General features: G+C 35.6%; 1 protein-coding gene across 4 annotated transcripts in view; it reads left to right on the top strand.

The window, feature by feature from the left end:
- Positions 1-19,490, top strand: part of CYLD (CYLD lysine 63 deubiquitinase) — a 60,015-nt gene that overhangs the window by 29,229 nt on the left and 11,296 nt on the right. For all 4 annotated transcript variants that reach the window (XM_050774787.1, XM_050774790.1, XM_050774788.1 and 1 more), the window contains exons 6-13: positions 5,044-5,142; positions 6,682-6,798; positions 8,504-8,883; positions 10,088-10,253; positions 11,180-11,321; positions 13,150-13,272; positions 15,684-15,775; positions 16,613-16,679. In XM_050774787.1, the coding sequence (XP_050630744.1) occupies positions 5,044-5,142; positions 6,682-6,798; positions 8,504-8,883; positions 10,088-10,253; positions 11,180-11,321; positions 13,150-13,272; positions 15,684-15,775; positions 16,613-16,679 (1,186 nt within the window). The remainder of the gene's footprint in view (positions 1-5,043; positions 5,143-6,681; positions 6,799-8,503; positions 8,884-10,087; positions 10,254-11,179; positions 11,322-13,149; positions 13,273-15,683; positions 15,776-16,612; positions 16,680-19,490) is intronic.

Raw genomic sequence — 19,490 nt, 5'->3', positions numbered from 1 at the left:
TGGACACCTGTTTTCAGTTCTATTGGGTACTGCCTAGGAGTGGAATTGCTGGGTCATATGGTGACCTTGTGTCTAGTCATTTGTGGAACTGCCAGATGGTTTTCCGAAGGAGCTGCACCATTTACTTTTCCAGCCACAGTGTATGAGGGTTCTAATTTCTTTGCATCCTTGTTCTCTGTTTTCCAAAAACTTTCATAGATTTACTTTTTACATTTAAGTCTATAATCTATTTTGAGTTAGTTTTGTATAAGGTGTGAGATGTAAGTAGAATTTCATTTTTTTTTTTTTTTTTTGAGACGGAGTCTTGCTCTGTTGCCCAGGCTGGAGTGCAGTGGCCAGATCTCAGCTCACTGCAAGCTCCGCCTCTCGGGTTCAGGCCATTCTCCTGCCTCAGCCTCCCGATTAGCTGGGACTACAGGCGCCCGCCGCCTCACCCGGCTAGTTTTTTGTATTTTTTAGTAGAGACGGGGTTTCACCGTTTTAGCCAGGATGGTCTCGATCTCCTGACCTCGTGATCCGCCCGTCTCGGCCTCCCAAAGTGCTGGGATTACAGGCTTGAGCCACCGAAAAAATCTGTGGATATCTAATTGCTCCATCACTATTTGTTGAAAAGATTCTTTCTTCCGTTGAATTATTTATCTGCTTTTGTCAAAATTCAGTTGGGTATATTTATGTGGGTCTCTTTCATGGTTCTCCATTTGGTTCCATTGATCTGTGTGTCTGTCCTACTGCCCATAATACCACAGTCTCGATCACTGTGGCTAACTAGTAAGTCTTGCAATCTATTAAACTAATTCCTCCTACTTTATTCTTCTTTTCCAAAATTGTTTTAGTTGTTCTAGATCTTTTGCCTTTCTGTATGCATTTTAGAGTAATCTTGTGTACATCTATATAAAATCTTCTTGAGATTTTGATAGGAATTGCATTAAACCTGTATATGACTTTGGGGAGAATTGATATCCTTTGGCTAGAGAGAGCAGAACTTTTGTTGGGGCCTTCTTTAGTCTGTGCCTATTGATGTTTCCACGGTGCTGAGTTTTTTAGCTCTAAGTATGAGATAAGAATGTAGTCAAGAAGAAAACCCAGAGGGAAATCTCCATGATGTTATTTCTTAGGTCTTGAGGTTCCTAGCTGGTCTACCTTCCCATCTCTACCTTTCAAAGTCTTCTTATATTTGTTTTATATATTATGTCTAGAGATTTTAGTTGTACTTAGCAAGAGAAATAGGACGTACATCTACTTTATCTTTCCAGAAGTAGAAGTTGCCACCTTCCTTTTTAACTTAACAATAGATATTAGAGATTATTTAATATTAGTATATAAGTTGTATACTTAGTCTTTTGTTTGAATCATTGCATTATATTTCATTTTATGCATGTATCATAGTTTTTGAACCAGTCTCCTACTGATGAGCATTTAGGTTGTTTTCAGTCTTTTGCTGTTATAAGCAGTGCTTCAGTGAATAACTTCGTATCTATGTATCAGTTAGCATGTGTGCCAGTGTAAAATGATAACTTCCTAGGAGTAGAATTGCTACGTCAAAGGCTATGTGCATTTTACATTTTGATAGACAGTAATACATGGCTTTTGTAGAGATGGCTTGTCAGTCAGAGTCACCATGAATATTGCCTGTATAGGGAGAACTCCTGGTCCTATGAGACAGTTAGAGCTGGAGCCCTGAAGAAGGATAATTTGAAGCACCAGGTCTACAGCATGCAACTTTTGGTGTTATCTGTATGTCATCTTCCAACATTTCTTGAACAATTTTTCATATACTATTATGGAAAATATTTATTCTGATCAGGAATCCAACCTTTTAGAGATTTCTGAATAGTTGCTATTAGGATATTTCTGGTGTCGGGTTTAATAATACCTCATTCTACTCAAGTAAACTGTATTTTCTTCACAAGATTTCTGTGGATATTAAATTCTCATTTGAGTCTGAATTATGCTCTTGTGGCTGCTGATGTTAAGCAGCACATTAATTAAACAATTTCTCTTAATTTACTGGGTCATTCAAATTCATAGACATTTCATTTGATTTGAACAATAACTTGTTCACTAGTTTATTGTTATGATTTCCAGCTCAAGATTCTCCAAAGGATTTTTTCTTTTTCTGGTTAACTCAACAAGTGATGGATAAGCTGTGAATTTTATCATTTAAATGCAGTCTTGCTGTGTATATATAATGGATACTTTAGGTTTGGTTTCTTTTGCTGAACACAATGTCCGTGTTGCCCTGTTTATCAGTCGTTTATTCCTTTTTTATTGCTGTGTAGTATTCCGTTGTATGAATAGACCATAATTTGTTTCTCTATTCTGCGAAATAGCTTGTTTCCAGTTTTTGATTATAAAGAATAGGGCTGCTCTGTACATATTTACACATGCTGTTTGGTGGACTTATCTTCTATATCTTTTAATATCTTTAATCAGGATCGTTTTAATCACACAAAATTGCCAGCTGAATTTATTTCTTACCTTGTTTTTCATCCCATATTTATCTTTTCCTGAGTTGGTAATCACTTATAATTCATTTAAGTTTGAAAGCTTTGCTTTGACCCAAGTAGTTTTGGGCCATGAACACAGTTGTGACAAAGGAGCAAGAAATATTTGATGTGTAATTGCTGGAGGGCAGTTAGAGGTGGTTTGTGCCCCTTTGTCTGTATAGAATTCTGATGGAATGTCCACTTCTTCAGAGCTGATATTTGACCCCCTCTCAGACAGCCTTTGGCAGAAGGTAGCCACAGTTTCCAACTCCAGTGCCCTCCTGCTCACATTCCTAATCTTTGGAGCTCCTCCCTAGTGTCACCTGCAGAACTGTCACCACTGGCCATCCAGTTGGCCCTCCGGTCCTGCCAGGCTGCCTTCAAAGCCTAACAAAGGGAAGAGCACTTGCGGCATTTGTTACAATGGTTACTAACTATATAATGGATCTATATCATGGTATACATGTGAACATACTTAAAAAATGTTATATGCAGTTAATTACAGTTAATAGTGGGAGTTGTTTTTCTTTAATAAATTTACATGCTATAATTTGGGAACTCTTCTCAGTGACTAAGATTTTCCTTCTGAAGTAGCTGTCATGGGTGCTATTTAAAGATATCTGAATGACAGCATCATAAAAGAACAGTAGTCTCCTCTTTCATCAAGGGATACTTCCAAGACCCCCAGTGGATACCTGAGACTATGGATAGTACTGAACCCTACATATACTGTGTTTCTCCTCTACATTCATGCCTCTGATAAAGTTTAATTTATATAGTAGGCACAATAAGATATTAAAAACAATAATTAATCGGAAAAGAGACAATAATAACAATATGGCAACATCATTACTCTTGTACTTCAGAACTATTATTAAGTAAAATAAGGGTGACTTTAACGTGAGCACTGTGATACTGCAGTAGTTGATCTGATGACTGAGGTGGCTACCAAGTGACTACCAAGGCAGGGAGTAGACACAGTGTGGAGATGCTGGACAGGGGGATGGGTCGTGTCCAGGGGTTATAGATTAGGATGGTGCAAGATTTCGTTATAATACTCAGAACAGTATGCAACTTAAAACTTACGAATTGTCTGTTTCTGCAATTTTTCATTTAATATTTTTGGACAGTGGTTGACTGTGGGTAACTGATACCATCGAAGGTAAAAGTGTGGATAAGTGGGGACCACAGTATTAGTACATAGCTTTTCTCTTCTTATATCACTTGATGGAAATCATGGTTAACTGGTATAATTTTTGAATTAAAATATTTTCATATTCTATTGGATCGTATTATGAGATGTTTAAGATATAGTTTAGTAATACATCCCCCTTCTCCTTCAACCATGGAAAAAGTTACCAAGTATGTACATATAATTCATGTAGTATGATTTCCTCTTTTTTTAAAGAAAAGTCTTTTCCTTGTGTTTAAAATGTAAAAATTTTCCTATTTCTTTCTTTCTGTCCTCAAATCCACTGTGGGTGATATCGTTTTTGCTGACACACAGCTTTATCAGGTATGACTCCTAAGTGTCGTGTTGGACTCCACGGATGTGTCGTTGAATTTTTCAAAGGAAGAACTTTCCACACTGCCTCTTCTACATTGCCTTGATCAGTATTTAGGAGTATTTTATGATCATTGCTGGGCTTTAAGGTCTAGAGTGGTCTTTGTATTCAAAACAAGTTTGCCACACTTATTACACCTATATTTCAGAAATAATTGTGAGTGTTTTTTCACATATATTATTGTTATGTCTCTGGCTTTCTGTATTTTTAATCTGTGTGTAATTCTCTGTGTTTTCCTCCTGTATATATATGTGTTTGTATACACATCTGTGTTATTCTTAACATATATGTTTTTAAAAGCAGATACATGTTCTTAACCAGAACTTTCCTAACGATGACACGTGTTCCTAACCAGGCTTTTTTCAAACTGTGTTCATGAAATATATTAATCTAAGATGCTAAGCAATATAGATTAATCTTATATTAATCTAAGATGCTAAGCATAAAAATTTTTATCAGTAAATTTATTTTGTTTCTCCCTGAGCAATTCACAATGTACATTAGCATATTAAAGGTTCTGGTTCCATGCAGTAAAGAAATTATTTATCTTTGTTTATCTCAGCATCTTCAAGAAATATTTGAGTTCGAAACACTTTATAATACACAGGGGTGTTCTAGGCCTGCTGATTTGGGAAATGCTGTAAAAAAACTGAGTAAGATTTTCTTTGTTGTGTTCTAAGAGATCAAATAAAATTGACTACAAGCAATTAAATTTTCAGGAGGTTAAAGCATTTAGCTGAATTGTATTTTGAGAGGGTATTTTCTTATAGAAATTACATTTTGAAATACAGCATTGATTTTTCCCCCATGGTATTATCTTTTTCAATACTTTTGATGGCCTTTAAAAATAATTTGTAAGACTAAAAATTCTGCCTTTTTGTGGAAAGAGGGTTTTTTTTTTTTTTTAATTTTGTTACTGTCATTGCTTTCTTGATTGTTTCTTTTCTGTAAGAATTTGCCTTTATCTTTAAAAAATATGTTCACTGTTTCAGAGAGCGTGTCACAGGAAAGGAGGCCTCCCAAACTTGCCTTTATGTCAAGAGGTGTTGGGGACAAAGGTTCGTCCAGTCATAATAAACCAAAGGCGACAGGTATGGATTAATAGCATATAACCTTTAGTAATTTACATAATGCCTAATTTGCCATAGCATTAAAAAAAGGTTATAAGCTATTACTTCTGAACATGTATGTAGACTTTTTTTCTTTCAAACATTTTTAGTAGTGAAACTAAAGCTTGTATATAAATACTGTTTAAGCCAACTGTTCCCAGCCTTTTTTACCTCAGGAAGAGTTCCCTATAAGGACTTGTGTGTTTTGCTGGTCTATAATCAACTGGTTTTTGGAACTCCTTACTTGGAATATTTGTATGTGTAGTTTAGGATTGCAACTGTGTAAAATAATCCTTTATGGATAATGTTATATAGGATAAAGTATAATAGAGATTAATTAAATGGATTTTACTGACTAGATGTGGCACAAATTAAATCTCAAACTGCTAAGCAAAAATTTATTCTCTTTCCCAGAAGCTTCCTCACAATATGTGTGGAGCTTACAGCTCTTTTTTTGTTAGCTTTCACATACTTCATAGATTTATAGAATGGTAGTTATACAAGCCAAACAGCTCATTAAAAAGGCTCTAAGAATTTTTGTTAACTCAGATACGGGTTAGAAGAAGAATATTTTTTCCTCAATTATTACAATTTTGGCTCATTTAAAAGGAAATTGTACTTTAAGAATTATTTTGTGTGACATTGGAGCCTGGGAGACTTAGGATTAATTACAGGATATATAGGTAACAGTCTTTTTTGTGTTAACCTATAGATCTATATAGGATAGCTCAAACTTGCTACTCTCATTTAAATAGAAACAGACTAAAGATTTTCTTAAGATATGTCGTGTTAATTGTATTGTAGTATATCTTAAAGTTATAAAATGTACAGCTACCTACTTTAATTTGAAAAGGAAAATCAGTTTTTTTGTGGGTTCTGGAGAGCCCACTGCCCCCCACTGTGTGTGGCATGTCCTTGAATTAATACTGAGGCAAGGTAATGTCTTGAAATGGCTGTGGCATAGCTACACTTGCCCTCTTACATACAATAAATCCAATCTATAAGAAATAATAGTGCTTGATTTTTTCAAAGATACAAGGAATTTGATGACCAAAAATTCCAAAATGTTTAAAACTTAACTATTTTTAAACATAATTTGTGTATCGATTTATATATAGCATTTGAGGATTACCTTCTTTTAAAATAATAGGTTAAATTTGTGAACCAGTGGGTCTATCAAATGAAGCTGGGGAATGGTGATTTTGACATTTAAAAATAAGCTGTGGTACATGGAACAATGACTTAAAGCAGTTCATTTTTTTTAAATGAGTGGACCTTTCTTTTCACTTACTCCTGTTTCCCTCCTATATTGACTTTTGGGCTGAAGAATATTTTTAATATTGCCAAAATGGTTACCAAATTTTTAAAAGCTGAAGACAGTTAAAAAACATATTGTGTTTATATATATTTATTGGTTATGTAAACAGTTATTAACATCATATGCATATTAATTTCTCTACTAGAAAAACCTTTGATGCTATATTGACTTTATTTTTAAATGAAACTTTTCTTGTTCTATAGGATCTACCTCAGACCCTGGAAATAGAAACAGATCTGAATTATTTTATACCTTAAATGGGTCTTCTGTTGACTCACAACCACAATCCAAATCAAAAAATACATGGTACATTGATGAAGGTAATCTGTAATTTTAGTGCTCTTTATAATGATCCTTTCTTTTTAACTCATCAAATAAAAATGGCTTTTTATAGCAATATTTGTAGTTTTTGGAAACAGAGTAAGTAGACCACTCTTTGTAATATTGCTGAACTAAAATATTGTACACAGTTTGAACTGTACTGCTGTTAAGATTATTAAAATGTTTAAGAAATGGATTAGTAATTTGTTCTTTTCCTTTAACCGATCTATTTAGGGTGGAAGATTTCTGTCTGGTTCCTTCCTGACCTCTTTAAAGCACTCCCTTTTAAAAATTTTATCTTCCCTTGGTCCTGGGACATCATTTTCGTCTAGTTTATTCTTTTCTTTGTTCATTTGTTCAACAAATATTTATTGAGTGCTTATGATTGCCAGGCATTCTTTTAGGCATCAAGATGAAAATGGCGAGAAAAAGTAGACATGGTTCGTGCCCTTTGTGAGTTTGCAGTTAAGTTGTTGAGACAGAAATTAATCAAACAACCACAGACACAGAAGTAGAGTTGCCTTGGTGCTGTGTGCAGTGAAGGTGCGTGATGCTGTGAGAATACACCAAAGATGACTTTTCTCAGCGTCTTGGAGATGTTTCTTTGGGGCAGTGACACATGCTTAGGTTTACCAGAGGATTGACAGATGACAAAGTGAAAGGGGCCAGAACCTCCTCGGGAGAAGAAATAGCATATGGAAAGTGGAAGAATGGAAGCTAGTGTTTGCCAGGCACTGGAACAGAGAAAGAGGCATGACACTCATGAGATGAGAATGGAAAGGCAAACAGGCCTTACTCTGTGGTCTCCCAGCCTTTAGAGTTTTGCCTGCCGCATTTGTCTTTAAGCCACCTGGAGCTGATTTTCGTATAGAGTATGAGTAGGATTCCAGTTTAATTTTTTTTAAACATATGGATAACCAGTTATCTCAACAGCATTTAGTAAGAAGTTCATTCTTCCCTCAATGATCTGCAGTACCTGCCTGTCAAATGTATTAGTCATTTTAAGGAAATAGCTTTTGGCCGTGGCTCTCTTTATCATGTGTTTGGTTTCTCTTAAATTACATTGTGTGTTTGTGTTTGTTCTGGCTTTGAACTTCTTATTGTATGTTTGTTTTCTCTCTTCTATTGTTTCTGTTCTTTAGTTTATTCTTCTCTACCTTTTTGGGGGTTATTCTGTTCTTTTAACTTCCCAAGTTGTATGCTGAGTTCATATTTAGCTTTTGTTTTTTTCTGAAATAAGCAATTAAGCCTATAAAATTCCCTTATAAGTATTAATTTAGCCATGTTCCGCAAGGATTCTTTCTTTCTTTGTTTCTTTTTCTCTTTTTTCTTTATTGTTAAAACTTATTATTTCTTTTTTGATCCATTAGTTATTTAGAAGCGTTTCTCAAGGTTTTTGGTATCTTTTTGTACTGCTTTCTCAATTAATTGTATTTTGGACAAAGACTATCACCTATACGATACCCAGTGATGAAGATTTTTTGGTTTGAACAATTGGGTGCCATTGACTGAGGTGCATAAATATGGAGGTGGAGGGAGAAGCGAGAACACTGTTGGAGATAGTAACTTTGTGCCTATGAGAGTACTATTAATAGCAGGGAGGTCAGGTGGGCGGTTGGACTATATCTGTATATTAAGTTTTAGAAATGGAAGACAGAGTCGATATCCTTGAATACATTTCTCTAATTAGGAATAATTTTTTAGTTGCAGAAGACCCTGCAAAATCTCTTACAGAGATATCTACAGACTTTGACCGTTCTTCACCACCACTCCAGCCTCCTCCTGTGAACTCACTGTCCACCGAGAACAGATTCCACTCTTTACCGTTCAGTCTCACAAAGATGCCTAATACCAATGGAAGTATTGGCCACAGTCCACTTTCTCTGTCAGCCCAGTCTGTGATGGAAGAGCTGAACACTGCACCCGTGCAAGAGAGTCCACCCTTGGCTATGCCTCCTGGGAACTCACATGGTCTAGAAGTGGGCTCACTGGCTGAAGTTAAGGAGAACCCTCCTTTCTACGGGGTAATCCGTTGGATCGGTCAGCCCCCAGGACTGAATGAAGTACTTGCTGGACTGGAACTGGTAATTTAACTTGACCCCAAAATTTCAATTTTTTTCTCTATGAGGTTTTATGCAGATTTCACCCTATTATATGCTTTTTGACAAACTGTTATATTTGTCAGAAAAGCTATCACTGCAGAAGAATTTTCTCACCATGTTGCCTGACTTCCCTTTGCCACCCCTGAGGCTTGCGACCCACTTGTCCTAATGTTAGTTGATTTACGTTCAAGGAACGAAAGTTGATTTTTAGGCCAATCGATTTAGGCTCCTTATATTAAACCAAATTTAGTAAATCAAACAAATTTGCCATCATCTTTTGTCTTTCTTCTTCAGCCACTTCCCCTGGTCAGTTCTAAGAATTATATCACTGGCTTTAAAATTAATCACCATTTTTAGAGATCTTTTGAGACCTTTGCTAGAGGGAAAGGTTTTCCCTTTAGAGATCAGGAGAACATATCGTTTGATATTTTGTAATCAGGAAAGGAGAAGTTGAGTATGTTAGCATTTATTTAGAGATGGGGTCTCACTCTATCGCCCAGGCTGGAGTGCAGTAGCACGGTCAGGGCTCACTGCAGCCTTGACCTCCTGGGCTCAAGCTGTTCTCCTGCCTCAGTCACCTGAGTAGCTAGAATACAGACATGCACCACCATGCTTGGCTAGTTTTTTGTATTTTTAGTAGAGACAGGGTTTCGCCATGTTGCCCAGGCTGGTCTCAAACTCCTGGACTCAAGTGATCCGCCTGCCTCGGCCTCCTAAAGTGCTAGGATTATGGGCATGAGCCACCGCACCTGGCCAATTTAAATATATTTCTTTCTTTTTTTTTTTTTCTTATTTGTTTCCATGCTAGTGAATACTATCTTGTGGGGCACGGCGGGAAGGCAAGAATGAGGATTAAAATAAATAGCCTTCTCCTTCCCTGCCTGTTTTAATGCTTGTAGAAATGGTGCAGGAAAGCCTGTTTAACCAGGGGAGGTTGAAGCATATATTCTGAAAGGAAATACAAGAAGGGCTTTATGCTGGATTAAGGAATTCACTTCTTAAATCAGTAGCTGTGGGCTGAAGCACTGATTACTCAACTCCTTTTTCTTGACGAGGTTCTCAGTACAGGTGCGAAGAGGGAGTGGTGGGAAAGGGTATACTAGAAACAGGTCTTAGAAACCTTAGTTCTTTGTATACTGTCTCTGTAAGGCACGGTATAATGCATATTGAAGCATTTCTTTTTCAGGAAGATGAGTGTGCAGGCTGTACGGATGGAACCTTCAGAGGCACTCGGTATTTCACCTGTGCCCTGAAGAAGGCGCTGTTTGTGAAACTGAAGAGCTGCAGGCCTGACTCTAGGTTTGCATCATTGCAGCCGGTTTCCAATCAGATCGAGCGCTGTAACTCCTTAGGTATTTGGATGCTTTTCGTTTACTTAACAACCTGGAATGACTCTAATTCTAATCTCATATCATGTTATATTAGGTGATGGTGACAGTGTTTTAATATATTTCTTGCCAACTCTCATTAAGCTTTAAATCAGTAAAAATGTTGCATGGTGTATAAGAAAGTTGTTTTAAGAAGGGGACATCTTTAAAAAGTATTAGGATGTGTGTTTGGGACTTATAAAGTGAATAATAGTGTGATTTGTTTTTCTCTTCCTGTTGGTGACAGACATTTAGTTTTCAGCAATGCTAGTGGTAGAAATTGAAATGTGACCTTTTTTTTTTTTTTAACTGACTTCCCTCACAGTATCTTGTTTAAGTACAGCAGTGAGTGTATCTTACAAAGAAATCAGCATTTTGGTGAAGGAAGTAGATTTCAACTGATTGCTGGAGGACAGCTCTCCTCATCACGTGTAATTGGTGGCAGTTTCCTGGTGCTGTTCCTTTCCACTTTTACATAATAGTGAAAAAGCGTCTTGGGGCTTCAGCAGGTGCAAACAGGAAAGCCATCTTTATGAAAAACACTTCTTATTATGTTGAAATAGTACTTTGGAATTTTCATTTTCTTTTCAAACTCGAAAATGAAGCATCTTCAGATAAATAGTAAAATATTTGGGAAACATATTTTACTTGACAGATGCTTTTTACACATAATACCCTAAAGTGTGTTTTTAAATCTTGGAGGAAATGAAGTTGAAAATGAACAATAGCAGTTTTTATAAGCCAAGTTGAATAGCAGTTAACCAAAGCCTACTTTCCACTTAAAGTTAAGAAACAAATTTTGCATCAAAATACAAAAACATTTTAAAATGAAAAAACATTTATGGGAATACATATTGTAATAGTTTAAAAGAATTCTTTTCATTTACTTTAAAAAAAAAAAATCTTTTCAGCATTTGGAGGCTACTTAAGTGAAGTAGTAGAAGAAAATACTCCGCCAAAAATGGAAAAAGAAGGCTTGGAGATAATGATTGGGAAGAAGAAAGGCATTCAGGGTCATTACAATTCTTGTTACTTAGACTCAACCTTATTCTGGTAAGTGTAAAATAAATACAATAGGTATAGATAGTGCCATGAGGGCAGGGACGCATATGGGTGTGTGTGTGTGTGCGTGTGTGAGTGTGTGTGCAAGAAACTGCCACCTGCCTCTGAGCAGAGAAACTTGATGACCATGGGTCAGGATCGAAAGGCAAATTTGCTTTTCATGACATACTCCTTGGAAGCTTTTGAATGTCCTCTCATGTTTCTGTATCCAGAAAGGTGAATGATATTGTTACAAATGAAATTGTTACAAATGAAATAGATATACAGAAGGTATCTGAGAAATAGTTGTGCAAGTGTCAAACAACATAACTTGCAGTAAAGCCATTGGCTGTTGTGTGCTGTATTTCTTTTAGTAGGTAAAGGCAGTCATAAAACTACTTTCTTTTAAAAAACGATTTTCAGTAGCAGCACTGCTGCCCTCATATATGCAATTTTTTTCCAAAGTGGAACAACTTAACATTGCAGTATTTTTTTTTTTTTTTTTTTGAGACAGAGTCTAACTCTGTCCCCCAGGCTGGAGTGCAGTGGCACAATCTGGGCTCACTGCAACCTTTGCCTCCCAGGTTCAAGCGATTCTCTTGACTTAGCCTCCTGAGTAGCTGGGATTACTGGCTGCACCACCACTTCCAGCTAACTTTTTTTTTTTTTTTTTTTGTATTTTCAGTAGAGATGGGGTTTCACCATGTTGGCCAGGCTGGTCTCGAACTTCTGACCTCAAATTATCTACCTGCCTTGGCCTCCCAAAGTGCTTGGGATTACAGGCATGAGCCACCATGCCCAGCCTTAACATTGCAAGGATCTTTAAGCTCTGGAGATTGAACCAAGAATCTTTAGGTTCTGAGGATTGTAGACTGAGCTAAATTGAGAGTAGCCTGCCAGTTCTGTAGCCAGATGATAAGAATTAGGAAGTTAATATGGGATGTTAACATTTTTAAAGTAGGGAGAATAAAGTGGTGGTCATTTTATTTGCAGAATACTTTGGTAAAAACAAGCCTTACAGCATTGATATATTCTTTAGATTTCCTGATAAAAATCTGTATTAGCTAAATTTTCTTTTTCTTTGATACCAGCAAGTTACTGCTGTCACTCATTTTATTTATTTATTTTTTTGAGATGGAGTCTCGCTCTGTCACCCAGGCTGGAATACAGTGGTGCGATCTTGGCTCACTGGAACCTCCGCCTCCTGGGTTCGAGCGATTCTCCTGTCTCAGCCTCCCAAGTAGCTGGGACTTCAGGTGTACTCCATCATGCCCAGCTAATTTTTTTTATTTTTAGTAGAGATGGGGTTTCACCATATTAGTTGGGCTGGTCTCAAACTCCTGACCTCAGGTGATTCACCCGTCTCGGCCTCCCAAAGTGCTGGGATTACAGGCATGAGCCACCGCACCTGGCCTGTTAGTCACTCATAAGTGATATTAAGTGAGGCACTGAGTAGTGCTTGCCTCGGGAAGTTGTTTATAAATGATGTCCTCTGTTGTCTGTAATTTGACAGATTTGTAGTCCCTCTTTCAACTTTTGCAAAGAAGTTTTATTTTTTAATATTCTATGGGCACATTGTTATCCTTTAACACCGTTGATCTGCAGTTTGCTTTTTCAGTATTATTGGTATTGCCCTTAACATGGAAAGATCTGTAGGTCCTGATGATTGAACCATGGGCATCTTCACAGGGGTCCTGGTACCTGTGTTAACGAAAAACACAAATTGTTATGTTATTTCTTCTCTAGACTTTACTTCTTTTCCTCTTCTAATTCTTTAAAAAATCTATTCCTTGAAAAATATGTTTATAGCATGAAGAAAAATATCCTTTTTCTTTTGCAGCTTATTTGCTTTTAGTTCTGTTCTGGACACTGTGTTACTTAGACCCAAAGAAAAGAATGATGTAGAATATTATAGTGAAACCCAAGAGTTACTGAGGACAGAAATTGTTAATCCTCTGAGAATGTAAGTAGAAGACATATTGCTATTTTGCCTTTACATGGTGTTCTATTTGCTGTTTTCTGGTATAGTAATTAATTTATACCTTGTCTTCATATAATAAGAGATGGGGGAAAATTAGTTCTCATGGTAAAATATTACATTTTTAAACCTTTGGTCCTTGTACTTTTTTGTTTATTTAATTTCTTAAATCTGATAGCATATTCCATGAAATGATTTAACCCATTTTGCTAGAGTAAACTATAATTTAGCAATTGCAGTACATTTAGGAAAGCTAATACATAATACTTAGAATTCTTATCTTTTGAAATAGTTTATTCCAACACCTCTGCTACAAGTAATCATGCTTATTAGTTAAATTGATATAGTCTAGCTTCTTAAATCTGAAAGAAAAGGAACCAGGGAAATTCTTTATAGAATAGCTAATGTTTAATATTTTGGACTAGCAACAGATGAGATGTATTTTAGTGCCATATTTTTTGGTTAAAGGAATATATTTGGCCTCTTTCCACCTGCCTTAAAAAGGTGATTATTTTTCCATTTCCTACTTTAGGAATTATAAATATGTCTTTTTATGGCCACAGGAAGCAATTTGTAATGGTACAAGCACAAGTGACAGATATCTAGTAAAGACTTTGAATAAGTGGTAGTAGTGATATGTGATAATGTCACATTATAAAATTTAAACTATGAAGAATTAGGGCGATAGATCATAAAACAAATTTGCTCATTCAGGAGTATAGAGAGAAAGTGATATAATTTAAAGTCCATATTAAGATAAATTTGAATCCTTTTATATACTGTTCTTATTTATCAATTAAAGTAAAAAATAATTTTATATCAAATTTGAACCAAAAAAGCAGCATACTCAAATACAATGAGCATCCCAAATTATCTGCTATATCACATGACTAGGAAAGTAAATTATAAGAGAATAAATTTCCTCACTTGAATCTTTTGCTTTCCTTAAATTCTGTAATGAATTCTCTAAATGATCTTACCTTTTAAGATAATTGTGAATCTTGATTTTCACATCCATTATTTTATCTTATGCAAATGTTTAAACATACTATTTTTTCCCCCAACTAATTGATACTGGAACAAGACAGGTCAAACCCGAAACTCTAAGGGATGTTACCACCTCCTTCCTTCCTTCCAAAGTGCCATAAGTTCATTAATAAACATTCTTTGGATTCTATTGTTCAACCGGTTAAGCATCATAGTTAATCACACTTTCTTACCCTGTATACAGTAAGAAACTGGTCAGATGCCCTGTTGTGATCGGGATTCCCTGTGTCTGTGTCTATAGCATTCATATCTGTATATAGCTGACTGGTTTTCTTTGGTGCTGAAATCTCTGCTTTTCTTCAGACACTCTGTCTTTTTATACTCGTTTTGTATTCCCAGTGGCTGACAGGTTACATTACTATGTAAGTGGTAGATTCTCAGTCTGCATTGGTTGCAGGAAATGAACGAGTGAATGAATAGTATAAAAAGTGGATATAAAATTAGCTAGTTCTGACTTGTCCTTAGTAAACTTATGGTAGCCACTAAGTTGTCCTCTGAAGCCATTTTTAGAATTACAAATTTAAAGTGATATTAAACTTATTGAATGTGTCTTGCATTCAGACAAAGAAGAGAGAAGATGTCATCATTATGCCAGTTGGTTTGATTGCAGATTTTAGATTTTCAGTTTCTTATAAATTCCTTTTCCCGTTTCCCTTGGTGGCTGTTTCACACTTTCCTATTAAAAGGATACTCTCTCTCAAAATTGTATATTCTGCTTTATAAAGTAAATGCTTTAATTTCCCAAGCAAATATTATTTAAAAAATTAGTCACCACAAACTTAAAATAATTTTTGTATTGTATTAGTGTAAGACAGTTACTTATAGAGCATATAATAGTGTCTAGAATAATTCTGGTTCTAGATCTTTAATTTTGCAAGCTTCAAGAAGAAGTCTGTAATTGTTTTCTTCAAACTAATTGTCTAACCTATTGATTTATAACATACCGGAGTTGTATAAGAAATGTGTTGGCTGGGCGCGGTGGCTCACACCTATAATCCCAGCACTTTGGGAGGCCGAGGCAGGTGGATCACTTGAGGCCAGGAGTTCAAGAGCAGTCTGGCCAACATGGTGAAATGCTGTCTCTACTAAAAATACAAAAATTAGCTGGACATGGTAGTGCACGCCTGTAATCCCAGTTACTTTGGTGGCTGAGGCTTGAAAATCTCTTGAGCCTGGGAAGCGGAGGCTATAGTGAGCCAAGATCGGGCCGTTGTACCACTCCAGCCTGAGTGACAGAGTGAGACTCTGTCTCAAAAAAAAAAAAAAAAAAAGAAAAGAACTGTGTGATTAAGATGTGTTATATAACTTAATACATGCCAATATCAATTAATAGTTTTTTACTAACATAGATATGGATATGTGTGTGCCACAAAAATTATGAAACTGAGGAAAATACTTGAAAAGGTGGAGGCTGCATCAGGATTTACCTCTGAAGAAAAAGGTGACCATCTTAACTTACATGCATTAAACATAACTGAAGAGCATATTCACATGTCAAAGTATTAACTGAAATGTGTGTCTGTGTAGTTGGGGGGTTTTATTTTAAATTAGAAATTTCTTTCTATGTGATACGTGGTTATCTTCCCTTTTTGTAAATTCTTCCTCTCTTCTAAAAGTGATCGATGATGTGGAATAATGAACTCCTTTAAGAAGCTGGCTGGTTCTAGTATACTAAATGCTTAAATAAAAAGTCCTTTCCTTTCCACCCAGCAATGATATTCTCAGTTGTTTCTCTCTTGTGGTGCAGAGTTGCATTGGGTTTTCTACATTTTCCCACTGAGTTTTCCTTGTTATAAAAGGAGTTAGAAAGCTGCTGACTAGGATTAAGTTTATAGTCAGGGAACAGTGTTTCAATCTCTTCCTAGCTAATGGGCTTACTCAAAGATTCACCACCTGACTTTGAACTTGTCAGCAGCATACTGTAACCAGCTGTAATGTTTAGAGGCTTGCAGGAAAAAACAGGGCATACTTCAGATTGTACTTCACTTACCTTAAACCCCCCAAAAGAAATAACAGCTATTTCATTATGTGCGATCTGTTGCACCCTTTCAAATGTAATAAACTTACAACAAAATTGAAACATAATACTTGATTATAACTTTTAAATGTCTTTTGTGTTTTTCCTTTGTCAGGAAAACTTGAAAACTGTGCTTTTAATTGAAATAATATTGGGTGAATGAAACAGAATTCAGTATTAAAATATGACTGTTAGAAATAAAAAATAAAATGATTTAAAAATTTTGTCTGTGACTTATTTGATTTTTAAATTTTCTCCTAGATCCTGAGGAATTCTTGAATATCCTGTTTCATCATATTTTAAGGGTAGAACCTTTGCTAAAAATAAGGTAACCTTTAAATTGTTCTAGAAGCGTTGGAAAAATAGACAATTCTCATTTCCACTGCCATTGTTCAACAGACATGATTTCCAGAATGATTTCTTAATATTGTATTTGTTTAGGGCTCTTAATAGGCTAGGGGAATATCATGCAAGTTAATTTTATTTGTTGTCCTCGCCACAGTACCATAGTTTACTTGAAGATCAAATCCAATGTAAATTTGTACTATAATTTTTAACCTTAGCGATAAGTATTATTGCATATCATTTTCTTTTGATACTGTATATATATTTTCGTAATTTCAATTAATGAGCCTTTTAAGAAAAAAAAATCTTATTCTAACTTAATCAGACACTTCAGGAACACTGTTTTCTGTCTACTCATCACTCAAAAAATTTAGTCTTAAATTAGCTTTCCTGTTCTTAGTTGTATAACTTTGTCTCCCCTCCCCACCCACCATGTTGAATGAAAGCCTTGTTTAATGTAGTAAAGCTCTTAATGAAATGTTCTAAATGACTGAACTTTCCAGGTAGTTTGAATGTTCTCAGTCTAAACAATGAACCTTTTTTACATTTTAGCTTGGGTTTCTCTGTTGAGAATCTTAGTGATATCCTATAGACTTCCCGAAAAGCTAAGCATAGACAAGTACTCTTCCTCATCTCTATGTCTTAAAGTGATATTGTTTGATGCCACTTTTGAATTGATGGGTGAGGACAAGAGAGGAAGGGTGGACAGTGCCATGGCTGTGGTTTGATATTGTTTGGGAAGTTCTAATTAATGAAATGAGACATGATATATAACCATCAAGAGCTCATATTCTCTCTTCAAAGATGATAATAGCCATATGTACACCTAAAAAATCCTAGAAAATGACCTAAAAATTACTACAATTAGCAAAAGAATTCATAATTTGTCTACGTAAAATATCCATGGAAAAATCAATAGCATTTCTGTATACCTTCAAGCAGATATGAAAAAGTAATTTCATACTTCATGAAAGTATAAAATACCAAGAAATCAATTTTATTGAGATAGATTTTTTAAAGACTTATAGAGAGCTAAAAGGGATTTGATTAATTAGTGAGAAAGATTGCATTCTGGGTAGGACAATTAAATAATTTAAAGATGATTATGTAATAATTTGCACACAAGCAAGATCTTAACATACTTCAGGAAAGTGGATTTAGAGTTCTCTACAAAATGAAGTGGGCCAAAATCTTGAAGAATGCTTTTAAAATAGATTTCTATTATAAGCTACGAAGGCAAAGCAATAGACTTTAAAATAGTGTGTGATACTAGCATAAGATTAGAAATATGGATCAATGGGGCCAAATGGAAAGCTCAGAAATAGAATTAACTGCATGTAGAATTTCAGTGTCTTATAAGTCAACTTTCAAACAGAAATGGGAAAGGAAAGATATGTTTAGTACATGATGTAGGAAACCTAGAAGGCACTTTGGGAGAAAAAAGTCAATTTGGTTTTTCATTTTAAAGAGATAAATTTCAGATGCTTCAAACAGTTGTTTTCATCCTCTTTACCCCCTTTTCTAGCCTACACACTTATGGAATGTAATACACACCCAGTAATAACATAGGTTGAATACTGCAGTGATCCTTAGAGCGGGTAGGGAGGGATCGGGGCATCTCTGAATATATCTCAGAGTCTGAATGCCTTGTGGGACTTGAAAGGGCCCTGGGAAGTTCTTACACCCCCTGAAGGGTACACTGTCCCCTTTACACCTGCAAACAACCTCTTCATATTGAGAATCACTTTTTAAAGATTATAAATATTCTAAGTTGGCTCTTTTTCCAGAGTAATTCTTCCCCTCCACTAGCATTTCATTTTGACAGACAGAGTCAGCAGATGCAACAAATAAGATGAGTACCTTAAAAAATCTGAAATAATTAGATAGTCTAAAAGAGACTATAAGATGTTCTTAAATGATTGAAGAGACAAAAGAACTAGATGCCAATGAAACATAAAACAGATTTGATAAACAGAATCAAATAACCAAAGACAGAATCTCCAGAAATAGAAACTATATCATGATGTTACCTCATTGATGCAGTGTGCACAGCTAAAGAGAGAATTGCTCATTGGGAAGACAGAGCTGAAGAAAGTACCGAGAATGTTGCACAAAGGAATAAAGAGTTAGAAAACAAGAGAGCGAGGATAATACACATGGAAGATGGATTCTAACTGGAGTTCCAGAAGGAGATACTAGAGAGAATAGGGAAAAGGCAATGTTTCAACAGATAATAGCTGAAGAATTTTTAGAATTTTTGATAGACTGAAATTCTAAGAATAAAAATATTCAGAATTTCGGAGCAGGAAGAACCAGTACTAAATTACCATTCAGAGACTTACTATAGAATGTACTTCAGTAAAACAAAACTGAGTTTAGAATAAAGGAGTGGGATGCAAGAAACAAGGGAAAGTCAAGAAATTAGTAAATTGTCTTCTCCATCCTCATTTCTGCCTCCTTTCTCTTAGTGTTTGCAATGCACTGCTCCGTTCAACGACCAGCCCTCCTCCCCTGATGCCATTACTATGATTACAACTACTTAACCTCTACTACTTCCTGGTTTCTTATTTTCCTCTCTTATTTTTTTTTCCTGTAAACTGTTAATTTTCTATGCTTTTTGACTTTCACAGAAAAATTCTGGTCTTTTGTCATAGTCATCAACAACTGATTAAAACATTGGTAATAGCGTAGCCTTCAGGTTTTTTGATTATCATCTGTTTGTATTTGCTGTGGGTCTCCAGAATCTCCTGTTTTGTTACCAGTTAAGTTTTGTTTATTTGGGGATGTAAGTTGC

The sequence above is a fragment of the Macaca thibetana genome, chromosome 20 (assembly GCF_024542745.1).
Source record: "Macaca thibetana thibetana isolate TM-01 chromosome 20, ASM2454274v1, whole genome shotgun sequence".
NCBI classification, from domain to species: Eukaryota; Metazoa; Chordata; class Mammalia; order Primates; family Cercopithecidae; genus Macaca; species Macaca thibetana.
This window is presented reverse-complemented; position numbering and strand designations above follow the sequence as displayed.